Here is a 17,669-nt window from a genome sequence, read left to right on the forward strand (position 1 = left end):
TATTGATAATGGGTTGAGTGCAGAGGACTCTTGTATGTGTCTATATGTATTTAGTGGTCACAGCCTCATTGCACCCCCGCCTAATGGTTTTAAAAAATTAGTGGTGAGCACAACTTTCCCTTGTTTTTTATATATATATATATATATATATATATATATATATATATATATATATATATATATATATATATATATATATATATATATATATATATATATATATTATATCTTCAGTATCCTCACTCCAACAAAGCAATTGCAGGGGTGCACGGCCAAATATCAATAATATACCTGGGAATGCTTTATTCCAAATTGCGGGTATATATATATATATATATATATATATATATATATATATATATATATATATATATATATATATATATATATACAATATTCTGTTATAGCTTGAGAAGTATTTTGTCTGACACATGTCTAGGGGGAATGTAAAAACTGTAATTTGCATTATTGCAAATTAAGAAAAAGAAAGAAAAACACTAGGAATGATTCTAAAGTGATTTTACAATTATGGGTTTGTTTAAAGAATAAGGAAAGTTACCATGCAAAATTGCTTCAGCAGAAAGGGACATTTTTAAGGATTTGTTTAAATTCAAAACACTGCAAGATGTTCCCACGACACTGCAATTATATTACATTGCCTCGGTAAAAATACAACCATAGGATGTTTTCACTGGATTTCCTTGTTGTAATCCTGCATGCCACCAGAGTAAAGAAAGCTCTGTCCAGATGAAGGGGGAAGCAACATCACACAGAAAAAATGGAGACCGCACGGTACAGAGAATTATCTAATGTTTAATGGCATAAAATTGGAAAGGAGACAGCATTGAAAAAAAATATTGCAGTTTAGATATGGATCATAAGAGCTAACATTAAGCACAAAGTGGTTATAACACCTTTCATTTGCTTTAATGATTACAATTAAAGAGTGGTAATCCAAATTGTGAAAAAATCCCAGGTCCCAAGCATTTCAGATAAAATATCCCATATTGATCAGTATTGTAACTGCATAGTTATAATGAACTTAAAGAGAATGATGATTACAACAAAATATTTGATTAATTATAAACCCATTTTGGGACCCTTAGCTGATTCTCTAGTTTAGTTTGGATACCATGAGAAAAAAGGTTAAAAATCCCTGCTCTAGAACCTAAAACTGGGCAAGCATTCAGCAAACAACAGGTGGTATCACTGTATGTTAAATTTTTTGCTGATAAAGATCGCAAGGACAAATGCAGCACACAATGTTATTAAAAAATAACTTTGGATATAGCTGAATAGAAGGTAATTTTTTTGCACAAATTACAAATTGCATTTCTTCAAACAAAAAGTGAATGCTTCTCTAACAATTCTTTGTAAAATAGAATCTTTAATCAACTACAGTCATCCTTCTAGCCACAGAAATTCTCTAACTGACCTAGATCTGTGAATGTATTTTCTAAAGGGGACTTACTGCTCATACTCAATTCCATTTTAGGAAGAACTTGTGCGAGCAAGCTGGAGTTGCCTAGAGAGTTCTAGTAGTCTTGTTTCCAGAGAAGATATTCGATAAATTATATAGTATCTTACCAGCCTCTGAGATTTTGGTTACTTTTGATACCAAGCAGTAAAGCTACATAGTTTTAACTACTATGGTGGCTGAATAACTGGCAGTTGAAAATTAGCACCATAACTACAAGTACAAATATAAAAAAGACCTTGAGTCATCTGTTGTAATTATCGTGGCAAGTAATGACTGACATGAAAAGAACAAATGATCTGTTTAGGGGGAAATGCTTTGTGCTCTTCATGTTTGCTGTGCACAACACAAAGAATGAGTAGCGATTAAAGGAGATCTATGGAAGCCCAAATCATTTCTGACAGCTCTACTTAGAGTCCTTCTGAGGGTCAGGCCTTTGGTTTGCATTGCAGCTGGCACAGAGAGAATTTTTGTAGTGTACCGTCATTGATTCTATGAACATTCTAACCTACATTCTTCTTCATTTAATTTCAATGGCATTATGAGATCAATCCAATTGATAAGCCTGTGACAGCAGGTAGCAGAACATGTAGAGCAGAGGTTCCCAAACTATGGACCTGTCCCTTAAAAATACCCAGAACCTTGACTGGGGAACCCCAATCTGAAGGCAAGTATGGGTAATATGTGGGTAGATTGCCTGTTTGCTCTGCTAAAGACCATTAGGGTGTGAAGTATAGCGTCATGGGCAGATGATGATGTTTATAGGCGGAGTAATAACATTTAGGGGCAGAGTAATGATATCAGTGGACGGAGCAATCAATGATGTGGAATGCCAAATATCAGGGCTATTATGGCAGAGTTTGACAGGGTTCCAAAATGTTGAAATTGGACAGCCAGTTTTGAACTAAACAGCCCATGCGAAAAACAAACTGTTTGGTTCAAACCTAGACAGGTGGCAACCCTTCCTGCTGATATTTGGCAGTAGGTGCAGGAAGGTTTGTGATCAAGGGAAAGGAGAGAAAGCTGCAGAAACGATTGACTGTATCTAAAAGCAGGTACAAAAGTTTTAACAGACTTATATTACAAAGTTTTTTATTTAGTGCTAAGAATCTATACATGCACTTTTATAATATGACTTTACATCCCCTTTAAAAATATGACTTGACATGCCCTTTAAACTAAGGAATCCAGAATTTGTCCCAGATCCCTGACTGTAAGGAAATTGTTACCAACAAGCAGGAAAGTGTTTAAAGTACTTAGACATTTTGAAAGCATTTGCTACTTTGAGCCAAGAATCTATTTGAAAGAAAGTGTTTGACTGTTAACTCCATAAAGTATTATAATGTGTTAGACATGAGTGCCAGAGCTAATCTCTAACATCTCTCTGTTCAGCACTGGAAATAATATTATATTTAATGCTAGTCAATATGGGTATTTTTTTAATAAGGCTGTGGTAACATAGAAGTAAATGTGGTAACACAGAAGTTAACCATACTCACTATTGAGATATAGGCATTACAGCAACCACAATTAAAAAGGCAAGTAATTATGGACACTAATGAATTTCGATTATGAATGCTGACAACAGGCCTGCACACCATCAGTCAGCCAATCACTACATTGTTTTACTATGCAGTAGCAAATATAAACTGCTAATGCCAACCTTCACAAATGTCATAACTCTTAATTTTCTCCCCTAATACTAGCAGCCTCGTTTTGATGTATTCTAAAAATAATGCAACTTTATGAAATGGAACTGTTTTTGCATTAAATGAGCCCATAACTAATCATTAATGAAACCATCATCATTAGAAAACCTTTACCTGCTTTGTTTCTAAATTTCGTATAATGAAAGACTGTTAAATAATCCTTAGGAACAGAAGACTATTGGCTATCTAATTCCACATTTAAACACTTTGCTTAACTTATATCCTGTGTTCTTCATGCCTTCCTTTCGAGCTGGCATGAAGCTATCCAGCCAAAGGCACGAAATAATTATTTTGCCTTCAACTGCCCAAAATTCCTACATATAGATTAAAAAAAATTTGTTATGTTGGAAAAGGCAGAGCATGGTACTCATTGATATGTTAAATACAGGTATTTGATCCGTTATCTGGAAACCCGTTATCCAGAAAGATCGAATTACAGAAAAGCCGTCTCCCATAGACTCCATTTTATCCAAATAATCCACATTTTTAAAAATGGTTTCCTTTTTCTCTGTAATTATAAAACGGTACCTAGTACTTGATCCCAACTAAGATATAATGAATCCTTATTGGAAGCAAACCCAGCCTATTGGGTTTCTTTAATGTTTAAATGATTTTCTAGTAGACTTCATCTATGAAGATCCAAATTACGGAAAGATCCATTATCCGGAAAATACCAGGTCCCGAGCATTTTCAGTAAATATATATACATACATAGTCTGTCTTGTGAATATTTTCACTGGCTGTAGTTATTTCAAAGTACATTATGTAGTTTCCTAAATAGAACATGGAGAAATATTTCATAACATTTCACTTATAAACACCTTCAATGTATGTGATCTATTTCTTAATAAAAATGATTACACAAAAGTAATTGGAGCAGCAAAATATATTCTTCAAAGACTTACAAATTACAGATTTTTTATGTCATCATACACTTCTCTAGCAGAATATATTGTTCTGGTGTACATGCAGTATATGTGCTCAATGGTAGTCTAATGAATGACAGGCCTAAAATAAACAGTCCATATACCCTTACACAAAAAAAACCCTGCCAAGCCTGTTTATATGTAGCTACTATTTGCCCCTCTAGCAAAGAGAAAAATCTTTTGCTTTTCCTAACTTTCCTTACAATATAAAATAATACAAAAGTTGCAAACACATAGGTTTTCTAGAAGGTGCTCAGTGTATGTTCCATTATTCTAACAGTCACACTGGCTCTACTAATTGTTTGTGTAAACTAGGCATATAATCATACTGTGTAAAAGTCCATGCCTCTTGCAGACAAATCAAACTTCAGTGTAACATTTTATAAAAGTGGGTCAAAGCAAGTCTTGAATTTGTTGTGCTACTTCTTAGAGACCACAAGAACACATTTTTCTAACCCTATCATTATTTTATAAATTGTATTTAATACTCTAATACTGGTACTCTAATACTAGTACTCTAGTACTAATATTAATAATCTGCCTAGTCTGCCATTAGGCTGTGCCTTCTCTAAATAACAATGGTTCAGATTTAAATTAAGTCACTGAGAAAATTATCTCCTAAATCAATTTCTGACTTTCCCAAGAACTGACATGGAGTTTCCATGTAATGAACCTAGGACCAAGTATTTTCATCAAACTCAAACCTACCATCTTAGAGCAGATTGACTTCATGGACAAGTGCTTCAGATCAGATTTTGACCTGAAGGATCTATGGCAGGACAATGTAAATAAGAAAGGCACAGCTTCTGTATTATGAACAATTACACTACTGTCATGACATACCTTCCATCTGTACACAACAAATATGAAGTTTTAATCAGAATAGGATTATTTTTATTTACATAAATGTATTGTGTTTATATTTATCAACAAAAGAGCATATAAATAAATGTTATATTGTTGCTTTGAAAATGCCAACTACATACTAATGGATCGCAGTGTATGTGCAAACTTGCTCCTTCCCAATGAAAAAAATTTTTACATTTAATTTTCAAGGTTAATTGTCTACATTATCCTTGCTTTTTTTTATAGATCAAGGTCACTGTATTCAATTTGTACTGTCCATCCTACTAACATTGCTCTATATTGTTCCTGGGCACACAGCCTGAACAATGTGCTGAAGTCTTTATGGCAATTTTTCTGCATTAAAGAAGCAAAGGCATTTGTATTACAAAAGTTTTTTTAAAAGGGGATAATAGCCCTGATTGCCTATTTTCTGAGGATTATAATTATAAGGATTATAAAAGGATTATAATTAAAAATAATAATACATTTATAAAAATAAATATATTTACAAATATCTTGAGATATCATTGTGCTTCTGAAATCCTTTAATTTGACCTAACAAGTATAAACCACATTTACCTGCAGCATTCTCTGGTAGGTGGGTAAACCTGTCTAGAACAATGAATTGCAAAATATGTATGTAATACAGTAGTCAGAATGATATATTCCATCAGGCTATGAAAAAATATTTTTGTTCTTTACATTTTCTGTAGTATACTGTAATTGTTACAAAATGTTATTGGAAATAGATTTGAGTTGAATCTTTTAATTGGCAGCTACAGCAATATTTGTATATGGCTTAGTCCATAGAACATGTTAGCATATGTCACTTTAATACAAGCTTGAATACCAATGAATAATTGGTCTTGGCAAATAAAGTGCATAACCAAGGTCTTTATCCTTGAAAACCCTCATGTACATGTTTTCTCCTTTGCAACAATGTGCTGTTCAGTAGGTTTCCAATACCATGAAATGACTGAAAGTTATGGTCAGATGGGCAGACCTATGATTTGGAGGTAAACGGATAGCTGATTGAAGATCAGAACCTTTGGAAACCCCTAAGTACTATACACATTTTCTCTTTAACAATGTGCTGCATAATAGTTTTCAGATACTGTACTATGGGATGTATCATTGTGTTATTCCCCCCACAACCAGACTAATCCTTGTACTCCAACTTCAATTAATTCTGTAAACTGCAAGTTTTCTTCAGAAGGTCAAATTACCAAGAGACTCTGCAGGTTTGGAAGGTCAATTTTCATAAAATGTTGCCAAATGAATCTACAGAAGGTGTTTATATACTGAATATCTGTCAGTTTCAGTGATATGATTTAATCTTATGCCACAGGATATACTGTATTAGGCAGTACCAGGCATGAGTATAAGGATGGCATAGCAAACTTATTATTGACATTATGCCAAGACCTTCTCTCAGTAACAATTACTTATATTGCTTTTTCTTAGCCCCCAAGTTGTGTCTTCTTCCAGTACTAGTATTTGCAACTTTTTATTGCAAGATTTACATAAACATAAAGATATGGATAAAAGTGAGATTGTTGTGAATTTGATGTAAGGTGATTATTACATAAGGGTAAACAAGGGAAAATTTCTTTCAGTGGAATGGTTTATAGTGATGTGCGAATCTGACGAGTTTCGCTTTGCAGAAAATTTGCAAAACAGTAAAAATTTGTCAAATGCATTGAAACCTTTTTGACGCTTCACAATTTTTTTCACCCATTGAATTCTATGGCTATTTATTTGTCGAAACCTGGAGAAATTTCACGTATTACTAATAATTTACTCTCACAAATGTGCAGAAATTACTTACGAAGAACACAAATTTTAAAGGGGAAAAAGCTCACATTTTTAGAGAAAAAAACGGAAATTTTTGGAGATTTATTAAACCTTGAAGCCGCTAATAATTCTAATCCAAAAAAACTCTAGCTAAAACCTGTTGAAATCAAGTCAATGGCAGATGGTCCCTTTTACCTTTGGAACATGTTTTATTTCTTCATGGTTCTTGAAAGTTTCAGGCTTTTGTGCAAATCAAAAAGTAGCATTTATAAAAAAAAAGTAGCATTTATAAAGGGGCAAATTTACTAAGCACTGAAAATTCGTCAGCGATGGCTTCACAGGCATCGCAACACTTTGCCAGGCGAAAATTCGCTCAGACAACGCTAATTCACTAACATGCGAGGTTGTGTCCAGGGCACTGAACGCTGGTGAAGTTGTGCTAGTGTTAATTCAGCAAGTAGACTGAAGTTGCGCTAATGCTGGCTAATTTGCATTCGGTGAGAAGGTAAAGTTGATTGGACAAATATGTTGCAGCAAAAACATTACATTACACAAGCCCAGAGAAGCTTAATAAAAGAAAATAGAGTTGTTATAATGCCCTACACATGAGCCCAGTGTATAGTTTATGTGCCATATGTTAGGAAATGTAGGGGGGAAGCCGGTTACCCCAAAAAATTTGTACAGTCTTTTGCAGCCTATCACCCTGAAAAAAGGAAAAGATGCCAGTGTTTTTTGGGACTTTTTCAACTAAATTTTGAGGAACTCCTATCTACTCTATTGCACTTTGACCTGGTCCGAGGTGGCGAAGGCAAGTCTGGCGCAAGAGGTAACGTTCAGTAAAATCTTAGTGAATTTGCGCAGTTACGTCCCTTTGCCAGAGCACTACTTCGTCTGGCAATTGAGTGCTAATGAGCACCAGCGTTAGTCTCCTTCGCTACCGAAGTTATACCTGCGCCCGTTAGTCAATCGCTGAAGTACCGAAATGACGTGACGCTGGTGAATTTTCACCAACGTTAGTCACTTCTCCCTTTAGTAAGTTTGCCCCAAAGAGTCAATTTAAAAAAGTCACATGATTCAAATTGACGCTCAATTTTTAAAACACCAATTTTTTGGGGAAAAATTAATTTTTTAATAAATGGGATTCGGGTTTGGGAGTTTTTTTTAATATAGGAAGAAAAATTCAAGTTTTAGTAAATAACCCCCAAGGTGTCCAATACAGTATATAGTTCCATATAGTAGTGGCAAAGCACATCAAAACCACAGAGACCAGAAAGACTGCTTTAGGTGTACAGAAGGAGATATATACTGTAACTCGTTGTCTGCAGTCTTGTGTGGTGTCCAGATCTCTCAGCAGGTGCTGCCTGGTGTGTGCTTTTTCTTGGCTGTGGATATGCATACTTTTTAAGTAGTGAGAGAGTTTCCACAGGGAGATGCACACTTATTTTCTCCATCAGCTGTTTCCCTCCCATCAAACATTTAGCCATCTATACGCTGGCCATTAAGTATGTACAAGGCAGGTGAGCAAGTTTTGCAGAGAGAAGGCTTTGGCAGACAGAGCAGGAGATATGAGGATGATGAAATATGTTGGGATTTTTCTATAGGATGCACCTGAAGTATATTAAGAGCTGAGAAATGAATATACATAGAAGTGACACTTTTTCTTACAGGCCATATAAACTTTACAGGAGTCATACACTTTTAAATATTTTAGAATCTTTCACTAGAGGCTGTAAATAGTTTAAGTAAGAACATCTGGTCCCTGTGTTCAAATGTCTTGTATATATATATATATATTACAATACTTGAATTTCTGCCTTCGGAACAACAGTGGGTTTCCCTCTTGACATACCTGGGGTACATTGTCATGCATTGCATGGGGTAATGTGTAGAAACAATGCTTGGAAACACCACATGATGTCGACAAACCTCACATGCAAAATGTTTACATCTTCTTACTAATCTATTTGTGGCACAAATACTGTATCTATACAAGACATACCATAGTCTATGCAAACAAGTATGGTATTAGCTTTAGACTAGCCAATATTGTTTTAAAGTGGACCTGTCACCCTAAGAAATAATTCCAAATTCTTTTCTATATGGTTAGACAAACAAAATAAACTTTACTTACACTATATAAATTCTCTAAATTTTGTCTCCTTCAATCTTGGATTTACACAATCACAGCAAGCAGACAGCAGCCATTTTGTAAACAGTGTTATTAAGGAAAGCATTGTATGTTTCCAAAATCTTATTTATGCCCCGGAATTGTGGATCTGATTGACAAGCCCATGAACTGGCTGCATAATTTGAGGGTGAGGAGGGAGGGGGAATGTGAAGAGTGCAGCAACAACTAGGGAGTGCAGAATGCAAAGTGAAAGCAAATGCCTGCCCCGCCTCTATGCCTAAGGCATAGAGGTGGGGCAGGCAATTTATGATTGACAGATAACATTTTAAATATATTTACAACAGGTATGGGTATCTTTAATTAAGAAAATAATTTGGGTTTTATGTTTAATTTGAAAACAACTTTAATTATACAGCTTTTTATGTTTGGGTGACAAGTCCCCTTTAAATAAAGAGAGTAAAGATGGGGCAGCACTGTGGCTCAGTGAATTGAGCTTCTGCCTTGCACAACTGGCGTCCTGAGTATAATTGCAGTTTGCATAACCTCTGCAACGAGTTTGTTGCATGTTCTCTCTGTGGGTTTCCCTACAGTTTAAAATATACAGGCAGGTTAATGTTCACATGATAAAATGTACCCTATTGTGTGTAAATGTAATAGGGACATTAGATTGTAAGCCTTATTGGTCAAGTAAATCATTACTGAAAGGACAATTAAGGTCTTTTGTAAAATATAATCAGCATGTAGAGTCAATAAGACCTTTAAAAAACTTCAGGAAAGCTCTGCAACAAGAGACTTTCTTACTATGACAAATGATTCTGCATACTGATACACATTTGCACCTATGTGTAAGAATCATTTTCAGTTCACCAGTAAACTCAGTTCACATCAATATACTCAACTTTTTAAGAAAACTTATTCACAACTGGACCTCTTGAAATTTAAGGTTTACTTTTGTTTGATATATGAAACCTTTAGAATGTAAGTTTCAGGGGCAGGTTACTCTTACTAGAGAGCAGAAAGCAGAAAGATAGTTGCAAGTGCCCTCCAAATAATCATCCTTATCCTATATTATATAATCATAATTAAATGAGATCATATTCCTAAATTTATATCAGGACATTGACCTCTGCTGTTGATCTATATTTCAGAAGCTGAAAAGAAATAAAACAGACCCTTTTAATATTTTTCACTTGTTCCTGACCAGTTACTCCCTGTGTCTTCTCCTATCCCAATAGGCCAAAGGGATGTGTTAAAAGTTATTTAGTGTGAGATTTGGACTAAATACATATCATCTATATAAATAGTATATAGGCCCAGGGGCGTAATTGCAGAGTAAGCAGACCCTGCAGCTGCAGGAGGGCCAAAGAGGTATAGGGGGCCACATGAGGTCCAAATAAAGAGCAATATCCACATATATATATTGGTAAAACGGGGCAACCTCTGGATATGTTGGGGGCCCTAAAATGAATTTGCTGTTGGGCCCAGTAAAATCTAGTTACACCACTACATTAGCCACTTGATTAATCTCGTGACTAATCCTTGCACACATTTGTTGCTCATGTGAATGCAGTGGATAGAAATTAGCTTGTTTCCCATGTTCAATGAATTTCTACATTTAATACTAACTGATTTTGACTGTATGTGCTTAATTTTGCAATTAGAATTTATTTATAAATATCCAGCAGAAATTGCAAAAGAAAATTGGAAATTGGCACACAAGTACAAATTGGTATGAAAGCAAAGGCTCTACTCATTACAGCCTAATAGGTTTGATTCTTTACTCTTTATTTAAGATAGACTTGCAGTCTCAGTCTACTGTACCCCTTGAGGTCTATAAAAGTCAGGATGTCAAACCCAAGACTACTTCAAGGAGAACCTTAGATATTTCCTCTGGAGTCAATGAGGCTGTTAGACTCCACATAGATATGCATTACATCATCTGCCAAACCTCAATGTCTGCTCCCACAGGGCCTTTTTCAGAATTGATAATGTCAAGTACAGGATCATGAATGAAGACATAACCTTTAAAAAATCAATATTTGCCCATGCAATATGAATTAAGAGCATCTTAACGAAGACATGATGCTTTCTATTCTGCTTATTAGACCATAACTCTATATAGTGCTATACAGTATGTACTATATGTTTGATCCGGCTAAAGAATGGTATTTTTTTAATGAACCTCCATATAGTCAGCACTTATGTAATTTGAATCTAAACAGATCTAAATGTTACCAGCACCACAATTTACATCTGGGTTTGTGCATATAAGCCATTCAACAGATCTTCCAAACCTTCATACATGGATTTAGTAATAATCAGAAAGTAGTTAAAAATACAGACAGTTATTTATTATATAGGACATCAAGTAATTAGAGTTTGCATTCAGCAAACATTGCTGGAACTTCTGTTCAGGAATTACTATTGAATTCATTCCCTGGCTATATAAATAGGACCTGTCTGCAGCAGAATGTTCCTTCACAGTTCTTGAGGGACCTAAACACAATTAGATGATGTGTTCATTTGTTATGAGCAGCATGATGTGGCTGGGTGTTACTACATGTTGGTAGCTAAGCAAGTACATCATAGATGAATTATTGTGCCATTAATATTTTCTGGTTACATATTTTGTAATATAATTACATTTTTATTAAACTTAGAACACACACCTAAAAATAAACAAACTGGAGCTAAGCAACAGTCAAGGCTAAAAAACCTTAATCAGCAATGTTTATTTCTGCAGCTTTATATTATAAGGAAGAGTTCTAGCAAGAGGACCCAATGCAGAACCACCTGTTGTTGCCACATTGCCAGGAAACAAAAAGACTGCAGCCTTCCTCAACATTGCTCAGTAACAAAGAGAAGAATGTTGACAGTCCTGGATTTCATACACAAAAGCCAACTAATTGTTCATCAAATCTAATTTGTAACCATTTAGCATATTCTCTTCATTCTTTATCACAATAAACATTCCCATTGCGGGTCTTGAAATGTTAATATCAATATGTTTGAAAGGAACAATGATTAGACTGTGTCACTGCTCCACTTCAGTCTGTATAATAATAGGTTACAGTATATATATATATATATATATATATATATATATATATATATATATATATATATATATATATATATATATATACACACATAAAGACTGAAGTAGAGCAGTATGTTTGTATATACTGTATACACACACGCACACACATAAAACAGCTCAGTTAAGCTTTAAACATAGCAAGTGTACAACAACTACTAGGCGTGCTTTATCAATCATCGTACTTCATTGGTACCCACATGTCTGACAAATACTGAGTGATGCAGATTTTCTTTCTCTACTTTTCAGACAAAATAACACCCTGGTGTCTATATAAAAGTAGTGACTGCAGAATGTACTTGATTCAATAAAATATCATTTAAGGTGAAATACCTGAGAACATCTACTGAGCCAGAATTGCCAGTGTGGCTCATGCTGAAAAGGAATTTTAGTCTTTCACCATTTTTTCCTGCTGAGGGACAGGTACAGCTAGAAAACTCCAAGGAGTGGGTATGGCTCTACATCTCTTTCAATACAAAATGCACAACTCAAACTTGCCCCACATGTGCTGCATGGCTGCCACTTGGGCTGGGGCAATAAACACCACTATTAACCATTAGTTAATGGTGACAACCAGGCCCTGTACATTCTGGCAAATGCCAGAGGGGCTGTTGTAAATTGCCATAAAAAATCCCTATTTAGTGGGCTTATGGGGGTTGATTGGGCCTCTGTGTACTTGAAATGCCAGGGCCTATTTTGACTCCCAGTCCAGACCTGGTGACAACAGGTGCAAGAGGTGCCCAATGTCGCCTCCAGTTATTGTTTAAATACAAGTGAAGACATCGGAGATGATGGGGTCAGCAAAGGCTAGAGCCACAAGTTAAATACACCTGCAGGTCCTGGGCAGTAGAGGTGCTACTAAGTGGCTACTGAGTGGGTAAAGTAGAAGTGACACAATGGGCAGGTTGTTAAGCAGAGCTCAGTAAATTGCACCCACCTTTGCCAGCACGAGGGCATTTTGGCTGGCAGCTGCTAGATCCCTCAGGCTGCTGGTGCAGGAGGCATTGGCTGAGCACCCTGGGCTGCCACAGTTACTGCTGTGATTGTTGCTGTTGTTGCTGCTGCCATTCTGTCCGGTAGCTGTGGGGCTGTCAGTGGGGCTGCCCCGGGGTCTCTGGCGGATTCCATCGAGCAGCCTCACCAGCAGGATATTGGCCGGCAGATCTTCCACCCCGCACTCCACCAGGATGCGACACTCTGGGCAGCGCAACTCGTTCCTGGAGCTGACAATGCTGTGCAGACAGCGGCGGCAGAAGGTGTGTTGGCACGGCAGCACCCGGGCACTGGTGTCCAGTCTCTCCAGACACACGGAGCACTCCAACAGATCCAACAGCGACGACTCGTCCATCTCTCCTCCGCCGCCACCACCGCTTCCCCCTTCCCTTCGGCCTCTGCGCTCCCTTCTCCGCTCCTCTTCCTCCCCTCTGGACGCCTTCTGGGCTCCTTTAGAGGTGCAAAGCCACGATGCCCCGAGGAGCATCTAGAATGGCAGCCTGGGTAAAATACCCAGCAGAGGATCTAAACGAGACTTCAAACTGGGGACTGACCCATTCAAATCCACAGGCAGTTTGGCTAGAATGACACCAGCAGCAGCAGTAGCTGTTCCTCAAGTGCACTTATCCCATTACAGTAGCCCAACAACTTGCACTCAGTGAATGCTCAGTATAAAGGAGAAGCCATCAAGCCACACGACAACAGCCCGTGTGCCCAGATGCCAGTAAATGGCTAGTTGCCCGTTGCTGTGTCGCTGCCAGTGGCTCAAGGAGCTGAGGAGACAGAGCCTGGGAATGTCATTTCATCCGACTACTACATGCACATAGCAAAGTCTCTGCAAAGCTGTCAGGGCCAGTCCATTATACCCAGACCAGGGGCATGTGTGAGAGAGAACACAACACTCCTCTACAGTCACTTCTTCCTATGAACTGTCCCTCACCCCTTCGCCTTCCACTGGTGCCTGTTCCATAGCGAGCAGTGTAACCTGATCACACTCAGCCCCCAGTCAGTCAGGGAGGGAGGAGCAGCAGTCAGTCTTCCCTCTCACTCTCTCATGTTCAGTTGTGTGTGAATCTCAATGTGTGTGTGTGCCCTGTACCACTGGCAAGTCTGGCAGCTGTTGGGGGCACCACTAGCCACCAGGGCATTTGAAATTGTTGTTGGGCAATATAAATCCGGCGATAGTCAGTGAAGGACGTGCATTGGCAACTGGCTGATAAACTAAGAGAACTCTAATACAGACTTGAGAGTTGTAGTTAAAAAAATGACTGAAGGCACCCACCAGTTTTCTCCTCAATAAAATGAAGAGTCAAAGGAGTCAATATATAGTACAAAATATCTTTATTGGCGTTTATATTTTGTTTTACTGTTACACAGGCAGTGGTATAACTAGCGGTTACTGGGACCCACAGCAGAATCAGTTTGGGATCCCAAAACATTGGTAAATTGATATATTCTACCATGATATAATGAAATTGCTCTTCAAATGGATTCAAATAATAAGGCACATTTCTTACTGTGATATCCATCTCATATTTCTAAAACTGTTAATCACAAAAACTTGCTCATTAATTAGGGCCTTACTGGGCCCTCTAAACTCCTGGACCCTCCTGCAACCACAGGGTCTGCTTCCTCTATAGTTACGCCCCTGTACACAGGGCTATACGGGTAATACTTTCCATCAGGAAACCATGATACTCTTCACATATACTGATATGACAGCTTCTTTTCATGTAATTTAAAGGAGACCCGTCACCCAAAACAATTATTCAAAATCCTATTTTATCACATTAGTCAAGCAAAATGAACTTTAATTACACTATATAAATTATTTAATTCTTGCTTCCTTCAGTCTGGGAATTCATAATTATAGCAAGCAGGCAGCAGCCATTTTGTTGACACTGTTATTAAGACAAGCCTTCCATCATCTCAGAATCTTGTTTGTGCACCAGAATGAGGGACCCGATTTCCATCCCCATGCACTGGCTACACAATTAAATGGTAAAGAGAATGGGGGGAATGTGGGGAGAGCAGTGACATATAGGAAGTGCTGAATGGAAAGTAAAAGTAATTGTCTGCCCCGCCTCTATGCCACTGGCATAGAGGAGTGGCAGACAATATTTGATTGAAAGCTGAGATTTTTAAATGAGCTTACAACAGCTATGAATGTTTTAATAAAAAATAGAAATTGGATTTTTATGTTTAATTTGAAAAGGACTATTATTATACAAATTTTTGTGTCTGGGTGACAGGTCCACTTTAAATGGGTTTTACACCTTCCAAACACTTTCTTTCAGTTCAGTTGTTTACAGATTGTTCCCCAGAAATAAAGACTTTTTTTCAATTACTTCCCATTATTTATTTTTTACAGTTTTTCCAAAATCTAAGTATAAAGTTGAATATTCCTCTCTCTGGTTTCAGTCTGGCAGCTCAGTAATTCAGGTGCAGACTCTAAATTGATGCACTTTTGCAACATTTACTTGATACATTTCTCAGCAGAATTTCTGGAGTATTAGCAACTATTGTATCAATTCTAACACCTGCCTGTAATGAAACCCAGAGATTCTGCTGAGCAGGGACAAAGATAACAAATGTATCAATTAAATGTATCAATTTAGAACAGTTTACAGGGTCGGTGACCCCCCTCCCAGAGCTGCTTTAGAAGGTGAAAATGAAACTTTACTTTTCTTATTAGAAAAACTGTGACACATAGAAAATAGAAAGTAATTTAAAAAAGTCATTATTTCTGGCAATCTATCTGAAAACAACTAGTTGTTTGAAGGTGACCAACCCTTTTAAAACCAATATGTCCATTCCACCGCAAGTATGCTGAATCACAACAACCATGAAAGCAACAGCAACTGCCCTAGGGACTGCTCTTTGTGGGCCAGTTATATGTCACAGCTTCTAGGTGTGTTTTCTAAGTAAGGACAGTGCTTGCTGTGGAGGTGACTTGTGCAAAGCACTGGCAGTCTCATTGACTTCCCAAACACAGCTGCTCTTATTCCCTGCTCCTAATTTGGTTTCCACTGAGCCCATCTCATAGCTCTGATTCAAGCCTGATTCTATCAGGCCTTTCACTCCCATTTCTCTTGCTCAGGTTTCATTTCTCCTTCTAGACCACTTACCCAAGTGAGAAGGCCATGTGCAGCTCAAGAGGAACATCCCAGGACAAGGGGGGGGGACAGCTGGGGAAGTTTGGGGAAAACTGTAAACACTTCAGCTTAGTTGTTTCTGAAGAAAACAAAATACTTTCATTTGTACTGGCTTGCCCCCTAGAGGGGATTGCAGTATCACTGCATGGCTGCCATTCATTAGTTCATTTGTTTAACTATTTTAAGGACTGATGATCTTTACAGTGAACAGGTATATTTGTTAACAGAATGCCCCATAATGGTTTTTTTAAAATGGAAAAGGTTTTTTCCAGGTTCCTAGCTACCTTCACTCATCTTTTGCTTTTATTTCTCTTTAAACACATTTTTTCCCATGCAGCATTGTAGCTACAAACTGAGAGTCAGGTAAAACAAAAACAAGATGCTTTATTAAAAGTAATTATTGGTTTAATTAGTTTTGTATCAAGATGTGTTCTCTGCTGCCACTTGCCTTATAAATTAATAGAGCTCAAGGCAGATGGTAGTAAAGGTATGTGATCTATTATTTGTAATTCCATTATCCAGAAAGTTATTATCTGACACCGTTTTTGTAGCCTGTCTCTCCTAAAGGTACAGTGTTTTTGTAGGCAATAATGAAGAATTTAAGAACTAAGTTCTTTGTGAGTTTGTAAACTGTTTATAAAATTTCTCTTTGTCTCTGACTATTTATTGTGTGTTGTGTTCTGCAATAATACATGGCATATTCAGATGTTATTTCTAAACTGCTTGACAATTATATAAAGTCAACAGGCATAAACAGTTCATTATATTTGGCCTTTTGGTCCTATTGTTTTCTGTACGTTGCTATTTATTTGTCGTTTCTGGGTCTGACATATGTGGTCATGTGAAGGCCAGGTTTTCATGAGTGACTATGTAGGGCCTATTTATTTGCATTAGAGTAGCTGAACTGCAGCTGAAACAAAGTCACAGTAAATTGTATGTTACTATTACTTTCATACAGTAAATTTTAATTTTAAATAGTGATATAAGGCATGTGTCTAAGGGTTGTTACACACAGGCTTTTTTTCCTGTGTCTAATGCACGTCTGAGTGCAAACAAATTCACTTATTGACACCATTATTTTCTTCCTGGCTGAACTCATGAGTGTTCTGAGTTAAATTTTACTCTATTTGTCTTTCAGTGATTTTCTTAGATGCACCATGATGCATTTTTTGCGCTTGGCGCTCGTTCAGCTATCAATAGAACAGACGGTTGCATTTGGTTCCGGAAAAAAATATGTTTAAATGCAATATATGTGTTTTTTCACACTCAGCATGCATTTTGGAAAATGCAAAAAAAAAAATTCCTGTGTGTAAGAGCCCTAAAAACATTGTAGGGATAATAATCAGTGGTCAGTTTTATACCATCTGATTGCATAGAAAATAATGCCATGTACACTATACTTCACAAGCAATGTCAATTAATCAGCATTTTTTACCAAATAGAGCAATTTGGGGTGCCTGGCTATTGACTTGGGACAACCTGATTTATTAAATAAGTGGTGTATTTATTTACAAAAAAAATACAAGGTGTAACAAAAGGTAACT

General features: G+C 37.0%; 1 protein-coding gene across 2 annotated transcripts in view; it reads right to left on the reverse strand.

The window, feature by feature from the left end:
• The window catches only part of LOC108709689 (E3 ubiquitin-protein ligase SH3RF3), a 239,758-nt gene extending 225,705 nt beyond the window's left edge, over positions 1 to 14,053 (reverse strand). For both annotated transcript variants that reach the window (XM_041584191.1, XM_018249746.2), the window contains exon 1: positions 12,915 to 14,053. In XM_041584191.1, coding sequence (XP_041440125.1) covers positions 12,915 to 13,457 — 543 coding nt within the window. In that variant the 5' untranslated portion in view covers positions 13,458 to 14,053. The remainder of the gene's footprint in view (positions 1 to 12,914) is intronic.
• Positions 14,054 to 17,669: the final 3,616 nt, after the last annotated feature.

Source organism: Xenopus laevis, chromosome 2S (genome assembly GCF_017654675.1).
Source record: "Xenopus laevis strain J_2021 chromosome 2S, Xenopus_laevis_v10.1, whole genome shotgun sequence".
In the NCBI taxonomy this organism is placed as follows: Eukaryota; Metazoa; Chordata; class Amphibia; order Anura; family Pipidae; genus Xenopus; species Xenopus laevis.